At 28.0% G+C, this 27,339-nt stretch overlaps 1 protein-coding gene across 2 annotated transcripts in view; it reads right to left on the bottom strand.

Annotated features, from left to right (window-relative positions):
* The window catches only part of LOC112692589 (hemicentin-2-like), a 475,200-nt gene that overhangs the window by 69,131 nt on the left and 378,730 nt on the right, over window positions 1-27,339 (bottom strand). For both annotated transcript variants that reach the window (XM_025567313.1, XM_025567314.1), the window contains one exon: window positions 1,692-1,903. In XM_025567313.1, coding sequence (XP_025423098.1) covers window positions 1,692-1,903 — 212 coding nt within the window. The remainder of the gene's footprint in view (window positions 1-1,691; window positions 1,904-27,339) is intronic.

Below are 27,339 nucleotides of genomic sequence, written 5' to 3'. Positions count from 1 at the left end.
ATGTAAAAAACTTATTAAATAAAACATGTACTTTTTACTCACCCGGAGAATCAAATCAATATCACCGAATATATATATATATATCTATATAATTGAACTCGACACACCTACTCGACACCTCTTTCCTGACCACATATTTATTTATATATAATAAACGGGATAAACCCTTTTGAAAATACAGTAGAAGTGAATGACATAATATTAAGTAATTATCAGTAATAACATATAAACTATTTTCATACAATTGAAAGATGAGTATAAATAGAATCAATAATAATAAAATATAGATTTACAATAAAATATCAGTAAATCAAGAATAATACAATAATAACAATAATATTAATATGAACGCAAATGGTAAATCGAATATAAAAATTAATTTGCAATAGCATTTAAACCTAAATATACATTACGATTAAAAATAATACGTGACATGAAAAAAAAAAATAACATAATTCACAATTTGATTTGCTAAATATAATGATTTTAGAAAGAAACTATAAGAGCCATAATTATATCTATTAAACGGTATATAAAATAAATTAACTTTTCTCAAACGGTGACTTGTTATATTGAACCCTATCATAGATAGCAATTCGGGAGAGTGAATGTGACCATTTAACAAGTCATAAATAAACATTATATCAGCAACCTTTCTCCTTATTTCACATGACATACACCCTAATTCTCTAATAAACATATTGTATGAGTTTTTTGTTATACATGGCATATTTAATTTATAACTCAAAAACTTAGAAAATTTAAGTTGTACATTTTCAATATTATTAATGGAAAAGTTATAACTTGGTGACCAAACTGTTGACCCAAACTCGAGATGAAATCTAAATAGAGAAAAAAAAAGAATTTTTAAAGCATTAATGTTCTTAAAGTTATTTGGATTTCGGTTTATAAAACCTAGCATCTTAAGAGCTTTTTTCCTGCAATGATTTATGTGAGATGTGAAAGACAAGTTATTATCGAAGATAATCCCTAAATCTTTAATTGATGTAACTCTAGTGACAGAAAAGTTATCTATTTTTTAATCGTATATAATTGTATTATTTATATGAGAAAAAAAAAATAATATTACATTTATTTATATTTAATGGTAAACCGTTCTGGTGACTCCACAAACTGAATTTATCCAAATTCGCTTGTAATCTTAAAGCATCTGCTATAGAAGTAATTTTAGAAAATATTTTCGCATCATCAGCAAATAGAAGTATATCAACCGATTTATCAAAAATAGAAGGTAAATCATTAATGAAAATTAAGAATAATAACGGACCTAAATGGGAACCTTGTGGTACGCCAGAACTTACTTGAAAAGAGTTTGAAATATAATGAGAAACTTTAACCGCTTGTGTACGACAGTTTAAATAAGACCATAACCAATTGAGAAAAGTTCCATGGATGCCAAAAGAAGATAATTTATTAAGAAGTAAATTATGTTGAACCTTGTCAAAAGCTTTTTGAAAGTCGGTGTAGATTGAGTCTAGCTGTACACGATCGTTTAAAGCTTCAAATATTTTGGACTGATAAAGTAGAATATTAGAGTTAATTGACATGTTAGGTCTGAAACCATGTTGATTTTTACAAATGACTTGAGAAAAAATTTTAGATAATTTTTTAGTGATTATAATTATAATAATAATTATATAATATAGTATACATGTAAAGTTTATTCTTACCGTTCGTTCACCTAAATTTCTAACTCGACAGTGAAGGTAAGCTGTACTGCCAAAAGGTACTGTGAGGTTAGTTTCTGTAGTATTGTCCAAAAGAGGCTCGGTAAGCTTTTGGAAGTCATCGAAGCTCGAATACCATAATTGCTGCCAATCCGCGTTACCGTTCGTTCCTGTATGACCATTTTTGCTTTTTGTACCCATTATCTCTCGTTTTCCTGAAAAATAAACGTGTTGCTGAATTTTCTAATTTACATTATTTGATTTTTTAATATATAAAAAAAGAAAAGTCAAAAAGCTACTCAAAAATATTGTCTGTCACATTATTAAATTAACTTATAAGTATTTTTTATTTATTCAAACATTTGTTAAAAAAATGTTTATTCTTATTTAAACAAAATTAATCCTTTTATAGTTGCAAATAAATATTAATCAAATCAAAGAATAAATACCAATGCCATTCAATTTAATTGTGATTTAAACAACAGTACCTAATTAATTATGTACTTATATATACTTATATATTATATAAAAAAATAATGACGGTTGTCTTATTTTCTCTTTTATAGTTTCAATAGAGCTTAACAAGGAACAAACTATTGTTTTATAAGTGTTTAAATGGGTATTAAATTTAAATAATTTTATAATATTTAAAATGTGAATAAGAAATTTACTAAATGTTTAAACTAAATATTATGTTCAAAACCATATTATAGTTATTATAAGTTATAATCAGGGCTCGGGAGTTAAAGCATTTGTTTATTTTTATGGATTAACTTAAAATGTAGCAGAGTGCTATAGAAGTGTATGTCAAGTTATAACACGTACAATTATGAAATTTGAAAATGCTTTTTTATGCTTTTTTCAGCGATTTTTCAAAAAAATGCTTATTTCCAGCTTTTCAGATTATTTTTGCTTATTTGACCAGTTTTTTTTACGTTTTATAGTTTTCTCTTGTAAAGTCGTTTTTGATAGAATTAAAATTTAAAAATAAATCTTATCTTATTTACGTTGTCACGTAGTTCGTCGCCGTCCAAGGCATCGGTGTGTGGTTAACAAAGATATTCCAACGTTGAAAATAGAATATCAAAAACAGAGAGAACAGTTTATATTTTATTTTTCGAAAAATGCGTTAGAAAATCCATAAAATCCTTAAAATCTTGAAAGTGTAGATTTATTTTGATTATGTTTGATTTTTTAGTTAGAATTTTATGGTTTTTTTTTTTTTTAATAAATATTTTTGCTTGATTTCAAATTTTTTTAAGTGCTTATTTTAGTGCTTATAATGATGTTTTTAAGCGCTTTTTTAAGTGCTATAAGTCCCGAGCCTTGGTTATAACACATAATTTAAACTTTCAGTTTAAAAGCAATTTAGACGATTTTTTTTTTTTTTTTAATGAAGATTAATCAACACTTATTTTAATTTAATAACAATACTACTATTCATTAAGCGATATTTATATAATTTGTAATTCTCATTCCGACTTATAAATTACTGAAGAGTAGTAATTGCATTTCAAGTATCTTTTGTCAATTTTCGGACGTAAAATGAAATTCAATCAGACAACGTCAAAAGCAGTCTCTCATTATTGAGACCATTTTTAGTGTATTTTGACCGAAGAAAAAATGTCTTCATTAATATATTATATAGACTTGATCAACTAATTCCGAGGAAATTTAATTTTTATTCATGTTAGATACTCTCTCATTGTTTAAAAAACAACTCAATCAGTTAATTAGCAGTTAGTATAGCGCAGTGGTGGTTAAATGATTTTGTCATGGGGGGGGGGGGATGTTGCTGATTTTGTAACAAACATTATATATAAAAATCATTATTTTTAAACATGGAAATTATATTATATTAATGGTACTATTTATTATTATTAATGATATTTATATTATTAAATATATTTTTCTGGTTTTTTTGCCAATTCGTTCAGTACTTCGTCTACAGTTATATTGACAACCTCACAATGAACAACCATAGTGGTTAAACCATTAAGATGACTCTAAAATAATATAATTACATAATTCATATAATAATATAGTATATTATGTTAAGCATTAAGTACTAAATTTAAATTTCATACATTCTTATAATTTAACTATAAAAGAAATGAAAAAAATCTAAAAAGTTTGTTTCAATTAATATTTTAGTGTTTTATGTTTGAACTGTTAATTTTATTCGAGCCTAGAGACTGTATAATAACTAATAAGTACAGTATATTTATTTTTTTAAATAGAAAATAGATGAATACCTATATTATATTATGTATAATATGGATGAATTATAAATATTTAAAAAAAGGTCATGAGGGGGGACCTATCCCCCTCACCCCCCTCCCCGTTTGACCGCCACTGGTATATCGAGGACAGTGGCCATGATAGTTTTTAAAGAATTATATGATTATCTTGAAAAATTAATTTAAAACATATTTAACTGCACAAAATACAATTGAAACATAATGCTTTTTTTTGAAAATAATATTAAAAAATAATTTTTTTAATGATATTCATAGAGCATACAATTTAAATCTTGAAAATGTCAAACCAAAACTTTCAGAGCAAAAAATAATAATTTAACTGGATAAATGTTCAATGTACTATATTTTAAACGTAAAATAATATATTATGTAAAATATGTTAAAATAGTATTGATGTAACAATTATAAAATAGTAGAATTAAGACAAAAAATATTGTTTTGTTCTAATACCTAGTCAATTTATTGAATTTGCTAAATGTTGTTGGATATCATGTTATGCGTAAACCAGTTAATATAAAAATATTAAAAAAAAAATGGCATATGAAAATTACGAACAATTATTAGTTTGTCATGGTCTAGTAATTTATTAGTAGTCACCTATTATAGTTAATAAGTTATTAGTGCATCATATTAAAATCAGCACATAACAATTTCCGTGATCGGAACGAATATTAAAAACGATCGTTATAACACGATTATATCATTCGAGTTAATAGTAAAAAACTGCTGTTTAAGACGTAAAATAATCTGTTGTAATGGTTTTAGTTTTTTGTTGTTGAACATAGCCACCAATGATACAACGTGATGTAAAATAGACAATCACCGTCCGTTGAATATGTTATTTTCAACGAAACGGGCAATATAAATACGAGTACTATCTATCACGTGATACCTATATATCGATTGATGTTTGCTCACTAAACATGTATAAAACTTTTAATAAAGTTTGAAATGTGTATAACACGTAAATACCGGTGTACTGACCAGTCGTCGTTTATTATAACAGTAATGCATATTAAAAATACGCACAATGCAGCAACATTTTACACACCATAATGAGATCTATAGAAAACTAATTTCAATTAGTTGCTAATGGTAGGGGGCACGTATTACTCTCCGTTTTGTTCGCAAAATATTCACTTATATAACTTTACCTATTTATGACTATATTTTATTTCTAAATATTCATATAATTATTATTATTTATATTTATATTTATATACGTGTTTAGGTTATTGGGGACACTGATTGGATGACAATTAATAATTCATAATGCATAACGCTTCTATGCGCACAGCCGTAGACGTCGTGTGATCATTTCTCGATCATTTAATTTTAATGTAAATAATAAATTAAAAATACAGTATACCACAAAGCATATCATGTATGATCGGAATATGTCTTAACCTCTAGCAGTTAATGAAAACTCGGATATAAGGTCATTGAAATGATTAACGTATATATGAATCATATGATATTATTTGCGCATATAAGAATAATCTCATTCTATACTTTAACATGATAACGTGATATATTGCCATAAATGTATGAAAATAGTTTGCATGCAAGCAGCTCATTTTGAGTTTATTTATAGTGAAGCTAACGGGAGTTATTGCTATTTTATCACACTGGAGTCAAAAATGTTAGTAACTGTGACATAATAAGTAACTTCTTTCTTTTTTTTTTTTTTTTTTAACAGTGTTATCAACCTCAGAATAATTTTATCTAGAAATATAAGGTTAACTATGGATGGACAAGTCTACCAATGTGTACTAACAACTGTTATTCTTATAAGAGAAAAACTTAAAATATTTAATATGATTATTTGTTAAAAACAATTCAATAAAAATCAAAATCAAAATAAGACGTACGGAGTATGAAATTATTTCGAAGCCGTGTTAATATAACGATAGGTACATATTGTAAATATTATACAGATAATCTAACTGCAACTGAATTTGTGGAAAATATTATAATGTACAGATGTTTAATCTCGTGAATGATAAAGATCTTGGTAAAATTCTTGGTCCATAATTGAATGGGTTTTTGAAAACGTTGAAAAACATATTAAAGGTTCGAAATTGAATAAAAAAATATATTTATTTAAAAATGCAATTTGTAAAGTAAGTAGAAAGTCTCATTCTCTCGAAAAAAACTTTTTATTAGTCTAGTTTCTAAATAACTTTTTAACAGACTGATCTGAACTATTGTTTTTTGATGGACTTAAAATAAAATATTTTAGTATTAGATTTATAAAATTGTGGATCTTATAATTGTATTCAATGTTATAGTTAAGAATGTTTAAAAATTGTAAATATATTGGGTGGTATAAAAAACACAGATTAATGATGAATAAACGAGACGATCTAGCACATAATACATTGGCCTGGTAGTATATACAATATTACACACAATTAATAAATAATTTAATAACCGTAATTAGAATATCATGATTTGCTGAACGCTTTGATTCTGAACCCATCATATTTCATATGAGATTTTGAAAATGAAAATGGAATTCGTTTTTCGACCATGTCACCGTCACCCGAAAAAATATTATAATACAATATACGACGAATACCGAGACAATCACTGTGATTTTGTCTGTACCGTGGCAAAACAACAAAATTTAGTTCATTATGTTCCTTCTTTTGTTACTTGCGGATCTCAGAAATGTCAGTCACATTCGTAATTTTAATGAAATATCATAAAATAATTACTCCCTGTACTATTGAACTCTGTTTTTTTTTTTTTTTTTTCTAATAATATTAGTATATTAGATTTTCAAATACATGCACAGAGGTCTCTTGATATGACGTTTTGAAATCTAAATTATGAGATGATATTAAATCGTTCTTTTTTGAGATTAAATTATTGGTCTTAGAAAGTTTTCTATTGCAGTCACTCTAATACGTCTAGATAAAGATATTCCATCATTCTCCCCGTGGTAAATATTGTATTGAAATTAATTGTTATACTTAAATTTACTTTTTCGACCATTAATTTAATTACAAAAATCTTTTACGTAAAACTGCATTGTTTCCCTCCACAGGGTGCACCCCTAGTCATAATAATTACAAAGCCTAATTCACCATGTGCCAGCACTACAGTGAACCGACTAATTGGTAGTAATTAAAAATAAAAACAATAAGCTAAGGAGTTATGCTGTAGAATTTGCATTTTTTTTTTCTTTTTTTTATATTTTTGAACAGTTATTTTAGTCTCTTGACAATAATATTGCTTTTAAAATTATTCTTCGCATACTGGATAAATGTTTCCCATTTAGAAAGGAAAATATTTGATGATTTTTCCCGGCAACTATGAATGTAATTTTTTCCCATATCATCTTTCAATACGTATTTTTGTTTGTGCTTTTGCAAAAAACCATTAATTTCTGCTCTACATCATTAAATCAACATGCGACGTGTAAATTCTAAAAGCAAAATATCATTCATATTATTGTGTTTACGGTATTTGGGGAAAAAAAAGTAGTACAAATATTATTGTTTTACACTTGTTTGGGGTACGAATAAATAACTTCACATTTTACTCTGTGATGTTTCACGTGAATTTCACAATTTAACAATATGTCAGATTAAAAATAAATATACTGGATTGGTATTAATTTAATTTAATTAAAGTGCCACAAGCTCTTTGAATTACGTAACAGAAGGAGGTCAGATTTCGTTTTAATCTACTTTATGCCCTTATAAATATACCAATATTCAGGAATATCATGTTTAGTATAGTTCGCAAAGACAAAAATGAATTTAAAAAATATAATGAACACATATTTGGAAATTTCGCTAAACTTCACATAATACTTTTTTCTTTTTTTTTTTTAATGTGCATTTTGCGCAGTCCATTTCTGTTTTTTTTTTTTTTTGGCTCGAATACAAATCCAACGAATATTTCTTATGCATATTGTTTTACGAATAGCTGATCATAAATCATTAAACAAATATAAAATTACATAATATTATGGCTCATACATGAATGAAATGTGGTATCACGATAATACTATTTTTTATTTATTTTGATGGTCTTTTCAAATTTATCACGTAAATTAATTACAGTGGACTATAAAAACTTATGTACTTAATTGTTTTAAAAACTTGATAATACTTTTAATATTTTATGTTTAATGCTTTTTGCACGCTTTCATATACGTATAATAAAGTTTCTGGATACCTCTCATTTCACCACAGCAAATGTGACTATCATCAAAATGTATATATTATAAATATATCATGTGTTATTAAATAAAATGTATATTTTTATTTTTAATATACATAGAAAGAAATTTTATTAAGAAACAAACATTTCAAATTATAATTTTCCATAATGCATAATAAGATAGGGGATAAAGAAACTACAAACGGATGTTCTAATTAAATCCTTTAGAACAATAGAATACTTACCATTTGAAATTTACATATTATACAAAGTACACAAACAAATATTTTATAATAACCAAGTTCCAGAATTCTCCCATTTCATGGGATATAAATAGATAAACTTACAATATAATATTTGAATTACTTCAAAACACCTTTGTTATTCGAATTAAGTTCTCTAATGAATAATACATTATATGTACTGTGTTATTAGACATCATTTAAATTCAATTTGACTTATAAATGGTTATCATTTTGTCTGTTAATGAATATATGAGTATTAATAGTAAATAAGTAAAAATTATAGGTTGGTATGAAAAACATTTGATGTTCGGATCATCATTTATGAAAAATATATTAAAAATATTTCCATAATTTAAATAACTGTTTAATAGGGTTTTGGCAGTATCCAATTTGTATAATCAGATAACGTGTACACATATACACGTATTAAATTGTCAATTAATTGATAGGATACGGTTCGGAACATTTTGTGAAAAACTTGTTTTAATATATATTTAAAAATATATTATTGATAAGCCGATTTCATATTACCTGATATACCGTGTATCGTATTACCTCTAGCTAAGTCTATGATGGATGCTAGTTCGTCTGTATGATGTTTATAGAAATTCGTTATTTATTCGAGCGAATATAATACCACAACAATATTACATTATTTAATCGATACAACGGAACGTTTGTATGGTATCGATTTTTGTAAACACGCTTACCGACATTATTAGTGAAATTTCTTTTTTATCAGTCGATCCATTATGTACCAAAATGTTTAGAGTGTTTAAAAATTAATGCTTGTTCTACAATTTTTAATTGTTTAAACGAGGTAATAATAGCAACTATTCATCTCGCCCGAGTAAATTCAATTTAGGTGAAATAAAAAAAAAAATTTAAACGTACGAGAGTATTATACAAAAACCGTTTGTAAAAGTATATGGTTGAATTATTCTGGAATGTTTTTGTGTGTAGAAGGCTTGTGCGTATAAAAGCCAAATGTGCAAGAAGAAACTCTTATTTACTATTCATTTTGCGTTGAAAATACGAAAATACAGGGAAAACATTTATTTAAAATTTTTCCGTATTTCATGTGTGCTACATTCACGAATGTATTTACCAGCAGTGTGTTTTCGTGTACATGTATGTGTTTATTTTCCGAGTGCACTTTGTCCGTTCTGATCATTATTACTTCATGTGCACACAAACGTCGCGGGCAAGTAACAAAACGTCAAAAACGGTTCAACGAGATATGTCTACAAGACTGTAAGTACCACACGCTCGCGCATACACATGATATATTTATACGTATATATATGTTTATACGTTTTATCCACCCGGTCCAGGGCCGGTCGGTCCGTTTCGAAACAAACGCAAAGGGCGCCGTTTTGACGCGAACGGGCGAACGCTAGCAGCGATGATAATGTTGTACGCGCGCGGGGACGTCGGGTCGAGAAATAATATATTACACACAGTCGGGTGGTTTGGATTGCAAAAAAAAATGTATGTATGTATATATATATATATATCAGGATCGCGATATTAAACGTTCGTTTACCGTCTAAATGCGTTAAGCCCGGAACGGTTGATAAGGGTTTACGATTGCACACGGTTTCGTATGTACACGCGATCGTAGGACACGAGGGCGCACCGTTTTACACTGCTCGTGGGACTATCAACCATACCCTAGGTCAGCGGTTACCAAACTTCCCTTCGGACTCCGCAATCGTTTCTAAATGGTTCCGTTTGTGAACATTTAAAAACATAACGGTAATATTTTTACAAGACTCCGTTACTCAGACATGATTAATCGATACGTATACAAAAAATTTTAAAAACTATGCCAGGAAAACGTGGTTTTAAAAAAAATTTAAAAATTTTTTTTTTTTTAATTTTAAAAAATTCCCATTCCAGTTATTTACCTGTTGGATGTATATAAATATAATATTAAATTAACACCATCTCGTTTTTTGAGTTTCACATCATACCATATCATGTGTTATATGCTTCCAAAAAAATAGAAAAAAAAATTTAACACTAAATATTTCTTGGAACACCGTGAGAAAATACTGCTTAAAAAAAGGCACCGTGACTGAAAAAGATTGAGATATCGCTGCTCTAGGTATACGTAATATGAACCTGTATATAGATATTGAAATTTAGAGGACGACGAAAGCAGCTCGATGATACTTAACCTAACGCGTAAGGGCGTATAGACATACACGTGCGCACACGATATGCTCACATAGCTACACGCATAAGCATACACACTTATGCACTCGTACGCTAACATACACAAAAACGCACGCACATACTTCGGGACGAGTGCACACTCATTATATCGAGATATAATTCACGTAGACGTGCATATTTTATCCTATGTCACTCAATTTGTACTCGCATATTCTGTAAATAGTTTAAGCTTCATCCTCGAACACGCATACAACTTACTCTCACTACGTATATAGAGATTACGTCGTGCTAGAATAACGTATCGTTCAAGGAGTAGGAATTGTCGACGGATCGCTCGCGAAGTATTAGATCGACCTGACACTTTGATATCATCCATCCCCGCTCGCGTCTTCGCTGTCGCTCCTCGACCGTTACCGACACTCGAACGCTCGAGCACACTCGCAGTTTCGCCCACACGTCACATCGGCACTATCGTTCCGATTCAGTTACTGACTTCACAGTTGACAACGGTAATATTCCTTCGTCCGTCTTCTTCGCTCGCATAAAATCGTTAAAATGTTTGTGATTACCACACCCATATGTTATGACATGATACCTTCGTACGGCCACAATCCGACAACTCTGTATGAGTGTATCGTTACGTTTTTAGCGGTTTAACCGCTCGTTTCGATTGCATAAAATATACTTGAATGCAAAAAATGAATATCAACGAAAACCATGAGTAACTATTATGAATGTGTGGTCTGCGCTGCAATGCGTGTGGTTCGTCGTGGTGAATATATCGTGTAGCGATGCGAATAACGGTAACATGATAATTTATTCCATGGAGATACGTGACGACAAAAATATGTATATATACGCCAATAAACGCAAGGGATGTGCACGTGTGACACAATGCCATCCCTAGACCTTTTTATAGGAGGGACAAACTTCATATATGTATTTACATTTATTTATTTTCCTAGTGTGATATAAATAATATAAATAATAAATAACAAACATTCAAAGAAAAAAAGGCTATGGGATGTGATTTCCTTATTTAGCTTCTATCCCCTCCGGAGGGGGCGCCTTATATAACACATGTTCTTACTGCAAGTCGATTGTTTTTTTTTTCATTTTGATAGACGCCTATAATTTATGATCATTTCACGTCGGAACCACCAAACGTCAACTCGACGTGAAGTACGTCTTGTGAACGATATGGGTATGACTCTTGCGGGAAAGTTTTACATGATTCGTCGTCTTCGACGAATGAAAAGGAGTATAGACGTTTTTGATACGGACCGAAATTTTATTACGAAAAACAAATTTATCGACAGCTCACATCTCCTCCTCCCCCCTACTAGGTTAGGTCCCGTAGTAAAACGAAAATCGTGTACACGGTCATATTACACACTACATGTCACTTCTCGATAAGCCGTCCATTCATCGCTGTCTGCTATCTGTAGTGAAATTTTAATTATCTTACATAATAAAATATTTACCGGCGTATGCGCTGACGAAAATGCAACATTCTCTATGATTTACGAGGTATATGATGCAATATCTGACGGTGGTGTAAGCAAATGAACAATTTAATATAATCAAATAATAACGAAAACGGCGATAAACATTGGTTATAAATTGTATTATAAAAATGATTTAATGCAGCTATATGGCTGATCTTAATTTACACTGAAAGTTACGGATAGGACAGCTTACATCCACAGTAAGAAATGTTATCTATTTTGTGATGAATAAAATTACGAAATATGCATACAGTAGCTATACACTCTTTTTTTCTAAATGTAAATGTAAACGTTAATTTTTACACAACGAATGGTTTTGGAATAAAACTATTATATTATTTTTTCATCATGTGCCTCTATAATATTAAAATGTATGACAAATGTGGTAGACCACAAGGCATCACAATTATATAAACATTTATCTGTTTCTGCATATGTGCTCACAAGCGGTGGCGATCGTACATGGTAGTTATGAGGTCTACTTCATTTTTTGTATCTTCTAAATCTTAATACATTTTAAGCTATGACATCACACTCGAAAATCAAGTGCAGAATAATTTTTATCAACAAATACACACTTAGCAATACGCACTGATATTAAATCACCTATAATTTGGGAAATTTATCGGAAGATAAATATTATATCAAATATAATCTTAGAACACAAATTATGAGTATATCTATATTGAACTCAACTTTAGAATGTAGTTGATGAGATTCTTGGATTGTAAAAATAGGTTGCTTAGAAAATGTTACCAACTAACAAGATTACAAGTACGTAAATGAGTCAGCTTTAAATAAATATCTAAGGAACCACGAAAATATATATAGTTATAAATGGAAAACTACGGAAGAAATGTACAAACTGCTAGTTATACTGAACAACGTTAAATACAAGAATAAATTATTAGAATATTAGTAAAAGTTATTTAAAGTATATGTACCCTTTGTAAAATCTTTAATGCCTATACATGTAAAATTGTTTCGATATTCATTATACTAGGTGATGTATTTATTATGAATTTTATTGTGTTCGCTTACTAAAATTTAAAAAAATATAAATTATATTTCTTGTTAATCTTACTAAATGTATTACCATAACATAAACTGTAAGACTATTAAAACATTCAATTTCACTATAAAAACTATAAAAATTGATAAAAATTACCAATTGATCCATTATTTACAGTAACAAAATAACAAATTATTTTTAAATATTTCAAAAAATATTTTTAACTATTTCTATATATCCAACAATAATAAACAGAATTGTAAGGAATTATGGATTCGTTGATATTCTAAGTCATATGTTTTCACACTGTGAATAGGGGAAGAATAGTAGTATCCATATTATCCAATTTTATTTCTTTTTAAAACGTTTCTTGTAACAAAAATCATTGAAATTATACATTTAGTGAACACATTTTTAAAATAAATTAATTTTTCAATCATTTGAACGCTCAAAACATGTTTTATTTCAGATGTTAGATGGATAGACGTTCGAATATTTTGTTCTTACTCTGTTGAAAAAAATATTATGAATATATAACTATTTCTCTTTCTTCCATTTAGTCTTCAGTCGCAAACAATCCAAAGCCATAGAGTTAATATTAAATAAAGGTATATCTATTTGTAACAACTTACTGTTTGTTATATGGCGAACAAAAAATAATATAATCAGACCTGAAAAAATACTTTTCCATCCTGGTGCACAATTGACAGCAGTCAACCTTAATTAAATTCGTTTTTTTTTCGCTTTCGTAGTGACGAGTAATTAAAACGCCGCAATGCTCTTTTGATATAATAATCTAATTGCCATTCCACTAAAGTTAATTCGCTCCGCTTCGAAGGTCTGATGATTTATAAAGACGTTCAGATGGCAAACGATGATAGTAATATATTACATCCCGTAAAAAGGGTGAATCAAGAGCAAAAATAAAATTTTGAAGAGGTAATGTCCGTTAAAAGGGCGCAGAGATTGAAAAACGATTTGTAGATGGACAAATTAATCATTACTATGGTTAAATTGGATTGGAAAACATATCTGTGCTCGTTTCACTGCCCTTTACGTTCTTCTGCCCTTAAAACTCCATTAAAATTTCATCATTATTTTGCTTTCACAGAATCCAATTTCACAGTATTTTATTGATTACAATTCATAAAACTGCAGGTTTTTCTTCAGGCACAATATTACATTTAATTAATAAAAACACTCTCCGTTAATTTGACATAATTTTATATTCATAAAATAATAATATAATATTTAACCATGATTCTTCACAAAAATTAAAAATAAAAATATTCGTATTATGTTTACAGTTTTAAATTAAATTTATAAATGTATTAAATATTGAAAAAAATATTTACATTAAACATATAATTATATTTGAATAATTTTCGAAACTCAATAATTTAGAAAAATTTCAAATTCTATCAAACTATAGCTCGGTGAAAAACATTTGCAGTACCTATATAAATCATGAAACATGAGTAAATATTTACATAATATACTTATTGATTAAAACTATAAAGATATTTAAAATTCAAGTGTATGAGTTGTATAATCACAAAAGGGTTGTATAAAATAAAATTAAAAAAAGAGATCTAGATATTGAAAAAAAAAAGCAATAACTGATAGTGCATTGTAAATACGTTAAAACAGATTTTGGAAGATTTAGGAATTTCTTGGATTAATTCCAACTGTTTACTCTTCATTATACTTTATTTTCACAATTCTTTATAGTTTTGTATAGTTTTTAATATTGGCGTCATTATAAATTCTCATTGAATTTGGTTTTTCGTTTAATATGGTATTTTTTCATTAAGATGGTCAACAATAAAATGTTTTTTCCGAATTAAAATTACGTTAACATTCAGTGGTAAAAATAATAAATTTATTCTAATTTTGTCATTCTCATTATTGAATTGCTTCATGTTCATATTAATTGAGTATTAAATGTTAATGTTAATTTTCCATTTCGTTATTAACTTTAGAAAATATTTTTATATTATTTAAATATTTTAATAATTAATATTTTATGCAATTTTAATTATAATATGAGTGCACTAGTTAAATTATATGTTTAATAATTCAATTATTTTGAAAAGTACAACGATTTCAGAGAAACGTTTTATCTTTGTAACGAAAAAAGAAAAAATCTAATTTCAAAATATCAATTTTAATTATTATTTACACATAGTTCAGATATTTGAATAAGATTCATACTGTAAACTCTTACATTCATCACATAATTGCAAAAGAAAATAGTTATAATTATAAATATAAAGTAATTTCTTATATATTAATTACAAAAAATGTTTATATTCTCAAATAATTTTGATATTATATTTATTATATATTTATTAGATATTAATAATTTTATTTGATATTTATAATAATATATATTTTTCTTCTATTTATATCGAATTTCAATAAAGACATATACGAAGAATGGTACTATATAATAGTACAAACTTTTTTTAATCATGAACATTGATCATTGATTTATTCAAGATCTAATGTTCTGCAAATAGTGCGTACCTATTTTATTATAATTGGTTCTTAGAGCATTTGTGTATGAAAGTAAAATCAATAAAATAATTATTATATTGTTCTTTACAATTTATTATGCATATAATTGAAAATTTTTTTTAAATAAGCTTTTTAAGTATTAAATGCTTTGGAAATTTTATAAAATAACGATTTTTTACTAACTTTATTTTTATATGAACCTAAATAAGATTTAAAACTGGTTGATCAATAAAATGTGCACTAATTACTTCTTCTGTAAAAAATTTAATTTTATACCATAAATTAAAAAAAAATGTATTACATTTTCAACCATTCATCAATAATATTTAAATAACAATGAAAAATGTTTTTTTTTTGAAACATAATAAATATTTTTTATTTATATATTTTCCTAGAAAATAATGAATTTTCGAGAAAATGTGTCAGAACATTTTTTATAGAAAATTATAATTTCTAAAATAAATATTCTATAGCATTTTACCGATAAATTCATTAGATTTCCATTTAAATGCAAAAAACTAACTACCCTATTTGGCCATTTTTCAACCTTCTTGAGGGACGTGAAGGAGGTGAGTTAACGAAACCAAATTCGGCCTAATATTTTTTCTCATGGTAATAATCAAAATGGTGGGTACCTGGATTAAAAATATTGACCTTTTTTTTCTTCTCCTATAACTAAGGACCACCCTAATATATATATATAAAATAATTTAATATAATATATTTAATTTTACAAAATATAGAATGGTTCCATTCTGTAACTTTTACCGTCATGGTCATAGTAGTTAGGGTGTCAACGAAATCCAGTAGTTTATTTTGAATAATATATTTATTTAGAAAAAAAAATGATAATTTAAAAAAAAAAATATTGCTTATTTATTAATATTATATTACTTATTACTTATTTATATTATATTATATTTATTACTTATTTATATTATATTATATTTATAACTTATTTATATTATATTATATTTATTACTTATTTATTAATATTTTACATTTATTAATTTTTTATTAACACACAAATATCTTGCATAGAAATAACATATTAACTTTAAGGCATTTAATAGTCAACGTATACCGACTATTGATTGAATTATAGTATTTTTCCATCACAAACTAATTGTATTGGAAATGACAAAATGTGATTACTCTTATAATATTGTTATTTTATTTTATTTTTACTTATATGACATCGACATTTATCTGCTTCAAGTGTATAACAGTTTATTCAATATTCGTACGATATTACATAAGAGCTAACTTTTCTATTTACATAAATCTTAAATCTTTTATTATCATGTCATCAATATAATAAACTTTTATTTACGCTTTTAAAGCTTATTATAGGATATCAAAAATGCATTATTTACCATAATGTTTTTTATAATTCATTACAATTTATTGGCTATCCATGAACTTAGAGTTTAAAATTGATACTATTAAGATTTATAGTATATCCAGAACTTTACGTTTAAATGATGAATATTAGATTAAGAATCTACATTCGAGCGGGTTTTTTTTTTCGACGGCAGGTAAGTCAAAAATGCAAATTAATTAATACATTTTGTAACCATAACTGATATTTATTGAAGAAAATTAGTAAGAAGTAGTCTTTAACCAGTGGTAAATATTTTTACAGTCATAACAACAAATATAAAATTTCATATAAATTAAAAGTGAGTATAAAATATAATTTGAAACCATCAGTTAATTGTATGTTTCAAGATATGCACTATTATCATCTTTATGGTACAGTTATTATTAAAATAAAATTTCTCAAATCATTGATTTTTATTGTTATAAATATTATATAGCATAAAAATTCGACATTCCGGAATGTATTTATTTCTCTATTATGTTAATTGATCATCTATTGGGGTAATTTCTACTGAAATATTTTTATTTTTTTTTATGGCACAACTATTGTAAAAATAATACTTCATTATATTACTTTTCTGGAATTTTCATTGGTGTAGTCTTAAATTATGATATTTGTCTGGAAACTAGAAAATATACGTTATTATATTCAATTAAACCTGTCTTATGAATGATTTGTTTTTAAATGGTTCATTATAATAAAACTCAAGTTATTCTAAAATTATTGTTGAGTTTCTTGGATAACTCACAATAATGTCGCATTAATTTTTATAGTAAATTATTTAAATACTTAACTTTAAATTAAATTTTGCTCGATATTTATAAAATTGTTATAATAAAATTATACAATCGTATTTTGTTATTAATGTGTTTACTAATGTAGCATAATTATAATTTTAGTTTTAATTATTCCATTTGCAAAGCACATTATAAACTTTATTCGTTTTAGATGATCAAAACTTTTTTCCAACAGTTAAACTGTTTGTTTTGTTGTTATAAAACGAATGTCAATAGAATATTAATAGGAAATATTATAATATATATTTATGAGATTATATGAAGTATAAATCATAAATAACTAACGTAAAAATATTAAGTATTATTAGATGAAACTACACGAATCTCATAAAAAAAAAAGTTTACCTATTTTATTGAATTATACACATCGAACACACATTAAAAAAAAATAATAAAACCACCAATTATATTGTCCATAAACTCTATAAAATCTGATTTATAAGTCTCTTGTTATTTTAAATTTATATCAATGTCAGAAAGTTTGGATCTTTACAATTCCATGAGATATAAATTATTTCAGTAGATATTCAATATTGAAACAAAGAAAATATTTCAAATATAATTCATGCTACGAGTTAACTGAAGTTTTAATTTTGACATGTTTTAAATTTTTAACATTAACTTTTTTTTTAGGATATTATATATTACATATATTACTATCCACATATTAAAATTTTTAAAAATAATAAAAAAGTTCGAAATATTAAGTTTTAAGAACATAAGCTAAACATTTTAAAGAACACTGTTATATTTGGTTTAATTTAAAATGCAATAAAATTATACTCAATCTTTCTACCGAAATAGCAAAACACCAACGATGTCACATTGTATATACATAATGCGAGTGTACAATTTTTTCAACCAAAATAGTGAGTATTGTAATATAACCTATTATGTTGAGTACAAAAAAACCAAAATATTTAATATAGCTTAACAATCCAAATATCTTAGATTAGCATAATTTATTCGTAATTCGTAGAACAATTCAAAGTTCTTGCATTCTCAAATGATTCAACCTAAAAATCGTGTATTTATGTGTTATATTTATCAGTTTTTAATGGTTATATTTTTGTTACTGTCGAAAATGAATTGAATTTGTGTAATGTATTTAAACAAGCTTGTTAAATTACCAAAATACAAATAAAATAAATACCAATATTAAAATAATATATATTTTGAATTATGAAAAAAAAGATAATGCTTAGAATATAAATTATACCAAGTGTAATTAATCGAAGTATTAAACGGTATAATACTTGATAAAACAATATCAGTTATAATAATTTAAAATGTTATATAAAACGTATGACCAGGCGACTTTCAAGTACAGTATAGAACTAGAGTATTAGAATATTTTGACAAAATTATCGATTTTCATTTGATAACAAGCTGTATGTTTTAAAAAAATTCAATTTTATAAATTATATATAAGGACTTAATATTATATTTGTGAGAACAATTTGAGTTCTCATTTATTTTAGGTTATTAAATATTTGTGACTAATAAGATTTGAATATTAAGAACGTTTACCACTCACATAATTTTTTTAATATTTTAAATCATTACAAATAATTTAACGAGTCACATACATCGACATTATTACTGAGGAAGTGAAGTTTGATTTTCAATGTTGGCATTCATATTTCTAACGGATTGTTATTAAATGTAAGTTGTCTTTATTTGGAAACCGCATATATTTATTAAAATTATTGATATTTCCTAGAGGCGAAATATTCATTAAAAAAAAAATATATATTCTAAGAAACAAAGCACTTTTGTTTATAAATTAGGCTGCATATTACACACGGAACAATAAAAACGAGTGCCGTTGTATATTTTAATTTATATTAAGGTATTAAGCCCAACCGTTTTTTGGTTTTTTTCGAGTTTAAGAACCATCTGTCAAAACATCGAGGGTTAGTCAATATAGTAATGTTTCTACTCTCCATCGTTATTTCTCATTTTTATTTATTATCATTCGAGATCACTAAATACTGCCTGCGGACTTAGCGTGTTAGGTTTTTACTACAGCGGAAATTGCGTTCTGTATTTAATTTTAATTTTTTTTTTCGCATTACTAAGACCGTGAGAATATCAATCTCATATTATGGTTTCTACTTGGCAAAACTTATATCCCCGGGGACGTTTGCCATTACATACGATGGTTTTCAATAACATTTTACAGTATTTTTTTTATTTTTTGTTGCCTTCCACTCGTGTACGGTTTCCATTTATGTAATAAATTATAACACACGCTCCATCATCCATTTTAAAAATGTAATAATACAAATTAAAAAAAATATTTTTTTTCTTTGATTATTATTAATATTATAATTTCATACAAAAAAAAAAAAAAAAAAAAAAAAATCACCTCATTAACTTATGTTAAATTTTATATTTTAAAAAAAAAAAAAAAAAAAAAACAAAAACATCACCTCATTAACTTATGTTAAATTTTATATTTTTAAATATATAATAAAGTAGCTCAACATTTCAGTAATTTAAAAAATGTAATAAAAATAATATTATATGTTATAATTTATAACCAAAATTATTTAAAAAATACTAATAATACATCATCAACATATTTTAGAATGATATTGATATAATTTATAATGTAAAAAAGGCACAGTCCGTATATTATAATAATAATTAAATAAATAAATATATTTTATAAATCTATTTAATAAAGAATATTTCATACTAGTTTTTTTACAAATTATTAATTATATAGTATTAACTTAATATTTATGTATAGATAAAGATAAGGATTTTATTATGTTTATCAGATTACTGAAAGATTATAAAACATTCAAGAAAAATGTATTATTTTACTTCAAAAAATGAAAACAAAAATAAATTATCAAATCACTTTTCTAAATTATTAAATATTTTTATAATAAGAACATAGACATTTATCATCATAAAGGTACAATGGTTTAAGATGTATTATATTTAATATCACGAGCAGAGTGTATAATATTCTTTAAATTGAATAAAATATAATAGGCTCTAATGTTTTATTTTTGTTTAAAATTAAATTGTAATATACTCAGCAATACTATAACTCAAAAATAGATAATCACATGCAGTTTAATATATTTAACTGATTTTTTTTTTTTTTTTTACTGAATTGTTTTAGTTGTTAATGACTGCATTTTTAATTCAAATGCTTCCAAGAGTTCATTCATTTACTTTATCGATAAAGTTTTAGCATTAATTCATTTTGGAATCAATGGAGTTGAAAAAACGTTCTGAAACATTATTTGGGTAAGGTATTTCCTTACTCTTATATAAATGTTTTTTTTTTTTTTGAACCACTGAGCCAGTAGTTAAATATTTCAAAAATGTTTAGAAATATTAGTAGCAGTATTGTTTTGGTACATATAAATATTTTTACTGACAAACATTCATATGCGGAAATATACGTTGGAGTTATGTAGTTAGATGATTTTATTAAGAAAAATGTTTTCCAGTTCACGGTATCTAATGTAAAACAATAGAATTACCCAAAATATAACAATACTTTGTCACGAAGGTTTTATAAAGTCTATTAATTATCAAATATGTATACTGTATGAAAAAAAAATATGAAGAACGAATACAACGAAATAATTGGTATGGTATAATTTTGCATATATAATATATGTGTACGAAGGAACTAAATTATAGGAACTAAACATTTTTTTACTATTAAAATGAAGTAAATATACATGAATATTTGTGAAAACATTTCTATAACTATTGCGGGAAAAAAATATTATCCTATAAAAGCCTAATAAATGCTACAAACGGAAAATGTTTTTGATTGTTTTTTCAATTATGACGTATATTATTATAACATCTGTATTATACTGCATGCCGTTAAAATATATATTCGATGGGTTCATCCCAGGTGCTCTCGTTTGCAACGCAGGCATTCACTTACGGGAGAAAATCAATTAGTGTTCCCTGTACGTACAGGTGTCCTTCACAAATATCGAACCGTAAATATGTTAATTGGGACATATCTGCCCTTGTCAAAACACACCTATTAAATGTGATTGATTTGAACGAACGGTACGATAACCGGGATCGATGGAGTCGGTTGACGCAATGATATATGCCCAGGTACGTTCAATCGCAAAAAGTGCACTGTTGGCTTTTGGTTTTTTTACGTAGAATAACGTGGGCACGACTCATTGGAATCACAAGTGACGTATATTAATATGCATAACTAACGTGAGCGGGTAGCAGGTAGTCACTGTTGAATTCTATATTTCCTAATGGTAATTTTCGAGAATTTTACTATTTCCCCAACCAACTCGAGCAGAAGCCATCCGTTCGTTCGTTCTAATGATGCGTGCCTGATCTCGGCCGAATCGTAGCTACGGACTCATTCTGCACTCTCGGTCCTACTATCCTTTTACGCATGCAGCGTCCACCAGATGTCTAACAGTAGCGCCCTCATTGCCGGATCAAATGAGAATACAGAGAATGCTCCGGAGCTTCAAAAATTAAAATCTAAAATTGAAAAATTGTTTGTTTTTTTTTTCTTCGTGTTCCAATTATATTTTGATTTTTGTGTTATATTTATTGCTTTTAAATTATATTTATTATAGGCATATACATATGAAGATATTTGCACCTCAACCTCCAAAGACATTCGTACATCACTGAGCGGAGTGAAAAAATTGATCCGAAGCCTGGGTTACCGTGTACACGTTGGGTCGCACGATCGTAATCGATATATTGTTAACGGGTTTGGACGAGCGCCCAAACAATAAATGTATATGATGCCGAATCCAGATACATATGAATAGGAAGGGAGTAGTATTTAATTTGGCTTCCTTCAAAAAGTTAACAGCCCGGGGGTAATGGAATTATCAACGTTTGACCATGTTTGGCGAAGAGGAACCATGTTCTGTTATTTTTTTACATTTATTTAACTTAAATATAACTCTACGGATTGTAAAATCATATTACGAGCATTTACCAAGTCTGAAAAAAATGGTAGATCTCAAGACCAAAGATGTTTTTCACAAAGTTGAAAGGTAAGGAATTTAAAGAGGTTCGTGAAAATTGTAGGAAATTTTTATTGGTGTGAGTGATAGGAGCAAGCAGTAAATATTGAAAATTGGTTAGGTATAATGGAAACTTGTTAGTTTGGATGATGTAATTACGCATAACTGTAAGATAATGTGCTGTTAGAGAGAGGACTGGGAGAGACTTTTGAACATAACGCCAAGAATAGTAAACCTCGAGGAAGGAGTTAAAAATGTAGGAGTCTTTTTTTGATAAATGTTTTAGTAAGAATTTACTGGTGAGCCATTTAACTCTTATGTGAAGTGATTGACATGATGTTTCGACCTCAATGGCAGTAGACGAGGTAGATCTCAAGGCTTTAATTATATACCTTAGACAAGAATTTTGTAGTTTATTGATTTTATTAAGGTGTGAGAGATCAGAAGAGCCTAAGAAGAAACAATAATAATCAATTTTAGCGCAGATTTATAAATAAGTAAAATGGTAGAAGGGTGAGATAAATTGGAAATAGATCTAAGAAAGTTAGATCAGCGGGTGGCAAAAATGGTTAGGCCATGAAGGTGAGGAGACCACCGGAGTTTATGATCCATGCTTAGACCTTAATATTTATTGTTAGAAAAGTAAGCAATTGAATAATCATTGATTGTTGTAGAAATACACTGAGGGTAGCGTCACCTAGTAAATATTTAAGATTAACATTTTTCAAGAGCTAATGAAAAATATGAAAATGATAAAACATTATGTAACGAACACAGCGCATCATTTTGAGTGCAAAGTCGATTTGATTATTATAAGAATAAATAACAATATCATCTGTGTATACAAGGCATCTGGAATTAAGAGAGTTTAAACGTTTGACTATAAAACACATGTAAATTTTGAAAAGAATTGGGCTCAAGTAACTGCCTAGAGGCAGATCGGTTGTTGTGGAGCGTATATAGGAAAAGCCAAAGGGGGAGATAAAATGTAAAATTCTATGAGAGAGGAGTCGAAAAATACAATTTGTGAAAGATGGTGGAAGATTTAATACATTTAGATGAGAGATTAAAAGCGTGATGTTCACGTAGTCAAAGGCCCCCTCGAATATCTATAAAGGTGGCAATAAGATATTTGTTATTATCGAAGGACTAATAAATATCACTAATTAAGTTAGCCAGATAATCAGTGGTACCCTTCCACGTTTAAAGGCATAGAGATTATCGGGTAGGATCGAGTTAGACTCTAATCACCAATCAAATCTATTCTTGAAAATGTGTTCGACTATTTTGCAGAACGAGAAACATAAAGTTATTGGATGGAAAGAGTTGTTTGAATGGGCTTTAGGTATCGGGATGACTTTGTATGCGATCCAGGAAATGGGGGTGAGATTACAATTGATTTAGTTAAGTATTTTGAGTAAAAGATCTAGGGCGTTGTTGTGTAGGTGTTTTAGCATTGGTGAGATATACATTCAATGCCAGAGGTAGCGGATTTACGCGAGGAAATAGCGTTTTTTAGTTTGTTTTCGTAGTTCTAGAGATAGACTTAAACAGTGGACAGGAGATAATTGTAAGTATGTAGTTGAGAAGTTGGGGTTAGTTTCTGCTTCCGAAGAAACATAACAGGGTTGCGACTTTTAGGCAAAAATCGTTAAACTACTCATCATTATGAGGGCGAGTAGAAAGAAGAACGCAATTACGAAAATTTTTGGCGAATTTCCAAAGTGAAGTGATGGAAGAGGAAGGGTTGAGGTCATTACAGAATTATTTCCAAGCGTATGTTTTTTTGGATTTGAGTAGACAAGTCGTATAGAAACAAGCGTTATTGTATCTATATAAATTATGAATGGAACCTGAGCGGTGATATGTTTGGAATAAGAAGTTTATGAAGTGATACGGGTATTAATTAAAGATTGTGTTAAGTTGGTAGCTAAGGTATTTACCCATGTGTGATCAGAATTTTGGTTAAGAGGTTCTTTTATCGAGTGGTTATTCTCAACATAGTCCAAAAAAAAGCCATTGGGAAAAGAAGAATCTTTTTGGGTGGGAAGACTGAAATGTTCGCCATCCCGAAGGGAAGAGAAGTGCTTTCCATTACTTTTTGAATTACAATGAATGCGGTTGGTTTCGGAAACAGTTGGTAGGGTATTGTTGGTTTAAATGAAGGGGAGGAGGTGGATTGTTTTTTTTTTTTTTTTTTGAGTAACTATAGGCTGTTTATCAACAATATTAGAATATCTGTAAGCTGATGTAACTTGATTTTGTTTTTTGAAGTTGAAGGCATCGTGGAATGAAATATTTTGGATGGCCATGATTTTCTTAATATCACATTGAAAATTCCATTCTTAACATTTGCAATCAGTGGCGAGGTGAGGGAGATTGCAGAAAAGGCAGTGGGATTCAGTTGCTTCTACAGTAGGACACTGGTCAATGGAGTGCATGCTCTCACCACAATGACTACATCTCGAACTGCTGCGGCGAAATTTGGATTTGTGTCCAAATCGAAGGCAATTGTTACATTGGAGAGGCGAGCATGCACTTGGAGAAACAACAAAAAGGACATTAAATATTGATAATGATCTTGTAATTTGGTGGAAAGAAATTTAATTTCTATAATGCGAGTTGGCGTGAGATTACCTTATCTGTTGACGGCGATACGTTTGAAGCCAATGATGGACACATCGCAATTTATAACCTCCCAGAAGTCTTCTTCTGGTATGGAGGTATCAAGTTTGATAATTCCATGTGAAAAAATTAGGGTTGACGGTATATAGGCCGACAATTTGTGTTCGACGAGAAGAGTCGATTCGAGGCATATGTTGGCGTGATAAATAGAGTCGAAAGTTATTCTTACTTTTTTATGACCGGTCGATTTGATGTTGCTAATACCAAAAAAGTTAGTGCTAAGGAGTTTAGCCCGCTTTAACACATGCATTTAGATCAGTCAATTTGATGATAATTACCGGTGTACCGATGAAATTGGTATCAAATTGTTTGAGGTATTGATTATTGTTAAATTTCGTATGTGTGGTATCGGGAACATTCGTGTTGAATGAGGTAGTGTTCGTAGTATCGCCTAACCTAACCTAACCTAACCTAGGGTATTTGTAAAAGGCTAATTGTATTGTTATCGATAGGGCTATTAACGTCGGGAGCAACGTCCATAATCATGGTGTTGTCGTACGTGAATTTGATATCGTTGTCCGTATTAAGAACAGAATGGTTTGTTATAATATGTTATAAGTTTGGAGAGATTTGATTATTATGTGAATTTGAAGTATCAGCGGTAGACTACGGCTATTTCTGTGTTTGACTTCCTGGAATTCGGGGTCTAAGTGGTGAGATGAAGCAAGTGTAGAACGTATTTTGTTTTGCGCAGGTTTTTGCCCGAGAAGGAGGCCGTTGCCGCTAACCGGCAACGGCATAATTAGATGAATTTAATTACGTGCAATAATAAACGAGACTCCATAGCAGTTAACTTGCGATAAGCAACCGTTAACGACGAAAGGTAGGTCGCAACTACATATAATATGTTAGAAACACGAAACACACTGATTTCAACTATCAATAAAGATGGAATTTTAAGTTATCTAAATATAATTTGAGAAAACAAGATTATATAGAATAATGTACCTATAACAAATAATTGAATAATAAATAACCAAAAAGTCTATTGCATATAATAAAAATGTTTTGAGGTACAACCATTATAGTTGTGATTGTGCATTTCTGATTATTAGTATTGAATTAAATTTTTAAGTTATATTGTAATTTGATAAAAGTTTCATATTTGAAACGGAGCTTATCGAGAAAAATTATTTTATGTAGATATAAGCACTTCATGAAGTAACTAGTATACCATCAGAACGATGGTAATAATAATGATATTGAAACAGTAGCATAATTGTAGGTAATACATCGTTTTGGTGGCTGCAAAATCACCAAGTGGAAATCGCATCGAGAATAAACAACGTTATTATAATTTAGCTATTATTATCGTATATAATAAGTCTTTGCTGTATTGATATCAAATTTGTACATACATGTTTCAATGGCACTTTATAGTATATCGCGGGTGCTTAATGTAAAACGGTCGATTTCTGCAATAACTGCAAGACCCGAGGGGTTTCTCGAGGTATTCGAAACTTTCAAATTACTCTTCCAATTAGTTTCATAACTGTAATAGTATAAATTAATTTTTTTTTCTTCGTCGTGTAGAGGTTATAAGCATATTTTATTTATATTGTACAATGTAACGTAAATTACTGTTAAATTGCTTTACGAACATTTCATCAATTACACAGTGAAACCGGCTGGGATGGATTCATGGATTCGCCGGTGGGGTAAATACACATACCTAATCATTAACTACTTGATGGTTTATAACGCTATGGAAATTTGCTGTATAAACCCGTCAGTCAAAAATTCTTGCCAGGCAATAGATTGTTATAAATTAATTCAAACTCTTGTAGTGTATGGTACGAGGGTTATCTGTTCTCAACATTTGACAACTTTGTTAACGTGCTCAATATATTTAAAACGCATATCGACATTAAACTATTAT

This window comes from Sipha flava, unplaced genomic scaffold (assembly GCF_003268045.1).
Source record: "Sipha flava isolate LNK unplaced genomic scaffold, YSA_version1 75_pilon_pilon, whole genome shotgun sequence".
Lineage (NCBI taxonomy): Eukaryota > Metazoa > Arthropoda > Insecta > Hemiptera > Aphididae > Sipha > Sipha flava.
This window is presented reverse-complemented; position numbering and strand designations above follow the sequence as displayed.